The sequence below is a fragment of the Xiphias gladius genome, chromosome 14 (assembly GCF_016859285.1).
Source record: "Xiphias gladius isolate SHS-SW01 ecotype Sanya breed wild chromosome 14, ASM1685928v1, whole genome shotgun sequence".
In the NCBI taxonomy this organism is placed as follows: domain Eukaryota; kingdom Metazoa; phylum Chordata; class Actinopteri; order Istiophoriformes; family Xiphiidae; genus Xiphias; species Xiphias gladius.
Window position 1 is genome coordinate 2486081 of NC_053413.1, and position 6420 is coordinate 2492500.

At 38.7% G+C, this 6420-nt stretch overlaps 1 protein-coding gene across 2 annotated transcripts in view; it reads left to right on the plus strand.

Moving 5' to 3' along the window:
- agla (amylo-alpha-1, 6-glucosidase, 4-alpha-glucanotransferase a) overlaps positions 1 to 2634 on the plus strand; it is a 48843-nt gene extending 46209 nt beyond the window's left edge. For both annotated transcript variants that reach the window (XM_040142973.1, XM_040142974.1), the window contains exons 32-35: positions 407 to 504; positions 780 to 867; positions 1301 to 1434; positions 1532 to 2634. In XM_040142973.1, the coding sequence (XP_039998907.1) occupies positions 407 to 504; positions 780 to 867; positions 1301 to 1434; positions 1532 to 1649 (438 nt within the window). In that variant the 3' untranslated portion in view covers positions 1650 to 2634. The remainder of the gene's footprint in view (positions 1 to 406; positions 505 to 779; positions 868 to 1300; positions 1435 to 1531) is intronic.
- Positions 2635 to 6420: the final 3786 nt, after the last annotated feature.

Consider the following 6420-nt stretch of genomic DNA (forward strand, 5'->3'; position numbering starts at 1 on the left):
CTCTAATTTACAGTGACCACTATCGGAAAGTGACGAGATGGGCTGGCTGGGCCTGGGCTAGCTGGTTAACATGCTAACTTCGGTAGAAGAAAAGAAGTTATAGAAATAGAGGCAAAACAAGAGTTAACATTAGCGTTGCTTTCCACCACTGGAGACAGCTCTTGGCAAGTATAGGAAGGACGCTTGATGCCAGACTTGCAGCGTTTCTTCTAGACTGTTAAGTAAACAGCTGTTAAGTCTAACATTGGCTATGTAGTGATAGCAAAATGTACATGTAGCCCCTTTAATACAGTCTGAATAGATATCAGGTAATAAATAAGAATTTTATTTTACTGGTTAAGTGACTGGATCTTGATATGTGGAGTGACTAGATGTCTGAGCTGTGATTTGCTCTGTTTTTCTAAAGGCTCCAGAGCTGTTCACAGTGGAGAGAGCCTGGAATGCTCTGGAGGTGGCTGAGAAGAAACTACTGGGACAACTGGGAATGAAGACACTTGACCCTGAGTATTACATCTTCATACACTTCAATAAACACACACATAAAAGACATTTTTAAACATGTGGGCAATCTACTGTATGTATCCTTTCTTGTAAATTAAACCATGTTTTACAACTTAAAATAAACGTTTTCATGACGGGTTTAATAGTAGTTAGTGTAGTAGAAGTTGCAAAAGAAGTAGTTGTGTCTTTTTATTTGTCATGGCAGTGGTGATTGTTGATCATATTTGATAACCTGTCTGTTGTATATACTGACAAAGTACTGTTTTCTGTTGTGCTAGTGATATGGTGTACTGTGGTGTCTATGACAATGCACTGGACAACGACAACTACAACCTAGCAAAGGGTTTCAACTACCACCAAGGACCGGTCAGTCAGACCAGCCTCTACTGTTGGTAGTGTGTTAGTGCAGTTTAATAAGTAAAGCATTCCTGGTTATAGAGCTGCAGTGTCACATGTTTAATGATTTTGGAGGACATCTCTGCACTGAATGTCTCCCCTCCAGAGTTAATCTGCTGACCCATTTGGGAGGTTGATTCTTCCACTGTTTCTGTATGGAAAATAGTTTATTTTCAAAATAAAATTTTTTGACCAATGCTCAGTATTCTCACTTGACCATAAATGTTAGTTTGAAAAAAAAATTGCCCAAATGCAAATCAAATGGAGAGGAAAATAGTATTGGCATGATGGTTCCCATTTGCTGCTTCCTGCTTCATTTTAACACACATTGATGGTACATACACATACTGTTACTAATTCTGTCTCTCTGTTAATCTGTGTGTCTGTGTATTTGTGTGTGTAGGAGTGGCTGTGGCCAGTAGGCTACTTCCTGCGTGCTAAACTCTACTTTGCCAAGAAGCTGGGAGAGGAAACCTACGCCAAAACAGTCACCTTGGTTAAAAATGTTCTGTCACGACATTACACCCACCTGGAGAAGTAGGACTGTCATTTGATTACCCCCCCCTCCCTGTATTTTGGTGCTTTGTATATTTTTTGTCTATCATGTCTCTCAATCCCTTCTCTGCTTTCTCAGGTCTCCATGGAAGGGTCTGCCAGAGCTGACCAATGAGAATGGCCAGTACTGCCCATTCAGCTGTGAGACCCAGGCTTGGTCTCTTGCCACTGTGCTGGAAGTCCTCTATGACCTCTAGAAGACCCTAGCATAGCAGTCAACCTATCCCCTGATATCATTGTAGCTGAGAGAGTAGCAAAATTCCCCGTCCTGAAGTTTTACTGAAGAGGCAGGTCACTGATACACAACTGCAGCTCAGTCCCAAAATACTCAATGACCTCTGACATCACTTCCCATGATCAGAGTGGTTCCATGCTGCATTTATGTATAGTGGGAAAAACTGTGTTCAAAAATATTTTAAATTTCTTCTTGATACACGTTATTTTGCCTTTGTTACTTCTGTTTAACACCTTTTAGGAATACATTGTTTGAGTTCATGTTTTGCAACATAACAATCAGTGCTAGTTTCAGACTGATGGTAAAGTGAGTAGTTAGTCATGTCCAAACATTTTGTCCAAAATTTATCTCCACAAAACGGCTTATGTCTTTCTTAAATCTTGTGGCCTTTATCTACAAAGCCTGAGTTCACATGTTGTACTAAGAGCTTACATTTGTAGTATTTTCAGTTATATTTTCCAACTGAAACTTGAAGTAAACTTTTTTTTCATGTAGAAACCTCTTAGTTACCATTTTCCCCATATGACATAAATGCAGCATATTTACAGATAAACTAGTAGCAACTCCAGAGCATATATGGTGTCACTGTTGTTTAATGTTAATACTAAAAAAATTACTTTGGTCACACTGCTGGTCCATATTAATATAAAGAATACAAGGTAATTTTCTTGTCATTGTCTTGACCTGAATAATCTTTAAACCATACAGTATTCTATCTGAACCTATATAGAGAGTTCTATCTACAGAGTTGAAAAGACACTTCTTAAAAACCGACACAGCATTTGATTCAGAATGTATATTTTTGTTCAACAAGATAGTTTCTATCCTGTATTCTGTCCAAAATTGGATGAAAACTCCTTCATTTGAAAATCTGAATTTACCAGTCTGACTTTTTATTGTGTATCTACTCAAAAAGTGAAAATAATAAAATCAAAGAAAGAAATTTAGGAGCAGGCAGTTGCTGTATTTTCTTTTGCTGGTAATAATCTATTTTCTCAGAACTGATGCATTACTAAACCACAAGCTAAACTGTTTCATAATTGGCACTGACACCTATAACTTGTGATTGTTTTCTGAAGGGTGTGTGTGTGTGTAATTTTATGTGTGTGTGTGTAATTGTGTGTGTGTATGTGTACGTGTAATTGTGTCTCTGTGTGTGTGTGTGTATATGTGCCTGTAAACACACCCCTGATGATGAAATAGAAACTTGCACCAATTTATTTTGAAAGAGCAACGGCCAGTGGGGAAACTCCGACACTTAGTCAGGCGCCTTGCAGCTGACTAGTGGTGTAACTTTATCACTCACTCACTCGTTCACTCAGTCATGGACATTCACATTTATAGGGCTGGCCCTGCTTTTGCATTTCTGCCAAAAAATGAAATGAACAAGACAGGAGGAGGCCTTACTACACAGGAGTACACTGCTGCTGAGGAGCTGGCCCTCCGCAATAATGAGTGTCGCTCATAAAAAAAAATAGTCCGGGAAAGCCAAAGGGCTCTGGTGGTCTCTGAACACTCTTGCCTTCCTAGGAGACCCTCTCATTATCCGCTTACCAGGCTCCAGGGGATCTTCAACCAATAGTGATGCCATTTTCCAAGAGAATTGATTGGTCAGTAGGCGATGCTTTAATACAGCTGAAGTTAACTCGGTAACCACAAATCCTGCTTTGTAGTACAGGCCTCCGAACTGCCCCCAGACCCTCAGGGAGGGAGTTAATTGTTTGTGGGGTCTTTATGTCTTTAAACTTTTTTTTCTTCCTCTATCTTTCCCCCTTTGGGCATTTGTCTGCCTGTCATTTCCTTCAACTCCCCAGTAAGCACTCACGACCAACCTGTGGTGGACACTGGCAACCATGCCACACCAAACATGCATAGTTGTCAAAAATGAAAGAAGAAAAAATTAAATAAACAAATGGGTGAGAGTGTATGTGTTTTTCCCCTCATCTTGCTTTTCCCCTTCTCTCTCCCTAAGAAGCAAATATACGCAGACCCACATACACATATATGCTTTACACACACACAAATAAACACTTCAAATGTATACATACGTGTGCGCACACACAGGGCTAGTACTAATCAATACAGATTGAAATAACATGACAGATGGAAAAAAAACAAAAAAACCGAGTAATATAAATATAACAATAAAAATACAAAGTAAATGTGAGTTTGTCAAAGATAAAAAGAGTGGGAAATTATATTGATATTTAATAATAGTAATTACGCCAGTCTTAAATAGCAAGTGTTGTAGGCAGTAGTGGGGTAAGAGAGGAGGAGAAAGAGGATAAGAAAGAAACAATAACAGAGGAGAGAAAAAAAAAAGTTTGTCTATTGTGCGTGTGTTTTTGAATATGCCTGTTCGCATGGTTAGGTGTATTGTGATATTTGAGAGATGGTAATCATAGCTGGAACCTGTGATCAAGTACATGGCTTTGGGTGAGTTCTGTTTTGAGTTTAAAAGATTTAAGAATGTATTTCAGGTGAAAAATGAAAAAAAATTACAATTTACACAACACAGTTATTGGCACCCTTTTGATGAATTTAAATTAGTTCCTTGAAGACAATAAAAAACATAAGACTCACCTTTCTTAATTTTCAGTGCTACATGACCTTAATTGATCAATGAATGATGGTTTCACTGCATAAAATGGGGCTGATTGTTTACAGTTTCTTTTTCACAATTGCGATTACAAGAGAGCTGTCTGAGAGCATCAGAAATGCTATTATCAAAAAACATTACAATTCCAAAGCCCACAAGGCAGTTGTCAGAGATGTTGAAATCCCTGATAGTTATGGTAATGGTATCAAGAAGTTTCACAGTCATAAAACTGTGAAGATGCTTCCGGGACATGGTGCTAAGAAGAAACTCAATGAAAGAAGTCTGCGGGGGTTGATGCGGATTGTGGAAAAAAACACCATGCAAGACATCTAAAGAGTTTCAGACTGACCTGGGGCAATCTGGAGTTTCACAGATAGGCCACAATCTTTCTGGGATAATGTTCTGTGGACAGATGAAACATTTTGCATCAGTTTGTTTATAGGCGATGCAATGAAGCCCATAAGGAAAAGGACATCCTACCTACAATAAAACATGGTGGAGGTTCTATTATGCTCTGGGGCTGCTTTGCTGCCTCTGGAACTGGAGGCATTGAATTTATCAAAGGAATGATGAAATCAGAAGGTTACCAAGGCATTTAAAATTGAAATGTGTTACCAAGCTTGAAATAACTAGGTTTGAGGCAAAGGTCTTGGGTCTTTCGGCAGGGCAATGACCCAAAGCACATTTTCTAGATTTCCAGTTTAGAAAGATTCTTTTCTTAGCGTTGTTTAGTTGGGAGGGCAACTTGTGTAATACCTCCCAGCAGGCAGTGATGGGGACAAAGGGATTCTGCAGCTAGTGGAGAGTGTAGAGAGTTTCTCAGTAACTGCTATCCAAAGGGAGTGAACTGGTTGGTAGGCCAAAGTGGCATGAAAATAATTGTCTGCACTACCCAAAATGCATTGTGAACATGTGCCTGTGTCAGCCATACCCATTTTAAACATTTTACCTTGGGTGATGTGGGTTCTGTGGATAATTTTATATTGTATAAGTTGCAAATTTGTGTTAGTGGTCATAGAGAAGATGTTTTTACAGATTTGTATCCAGAATTCAGGGCTGGGAGAGAGTAAAGTCATTTTCCCATTTTGTAGTTGGGAGTGTTATGGAGGTATCCGACAGATATAAGTTTCTAAAGTTTTGAGATTATTTTTTTTTTTTTTGAGTTTGTGATTTTCATGCTCTTGTCATTTAACTTAGAAGGCTGTGTGTTATTGGTTATTTTAAATTTGGATTTAATTGTGGATTTTAAATGTTGGTAGTGGAGGAGCTGGTCTCTCCCAACCCTTCACTTCTGGATTAGTGTATTGCATGATATGAATCTGTTGTTTTGGAATAGGTGATGGAGATGAGTGATTCTCTTTTGTTTCCATGATGGAAAGTAGAAAGGGGTGTTGTGCAGCTGTCCAGATTTTGCTAAATTAGGGTGTATATACCTGGTGCTAGTGATGATTTAGGGATTTTATTGTTTTCCACCAGGCTGTCAGAGTTGAGGAGATTCTGTTATTCTTACAGTAATTCACTTTCTTGACTGCATTTTATATACTCACTCAGTATGGAAGCTGCTAGTATTTGGAAGAGTGTCACCTGGTGTAAAGAACACAGCAGCATCCTATGCTGTCTGGAAAATGTATACTACTGAAGCTGAGGTGCTGTTACTTGTTAAAAAGTAAAATTACTGGTCTAAAACCACGGTATTATTTTAATTGGAAAAAATCAAACAACTGAATGTGGTTACGCAATGCTACAGTCGAGTGGTTATACACCAGTTTATTCTGACACAGCCTTCATACAACCTTATTTTCATTTTCTAGATCATAATACTGCAAAACTGCGCTGGTTTTAAGAGCTGTCTTCTGTCCCACTTTCCACCTTGCGTGTTTACCACATCTGGAAACTTGTGTTGCAGCTAGTAGCAAGGGGGAATATTTCACTGGTAGAATGGATTCAATTACATACCAGCATATTCTGGGCGCAAACATCACAGTCTGTAAAAAAGATGAAGATGAAAAGAGGATGGGTTCTATAACAGGATAGTGACATGATAACACACATCAAAATCCACAATAGACTACCTCAAGAGGTGAGGTAGACTACCTCTCACAGAACTCTTATTCAAGGAAAAATGGGCAAAAAT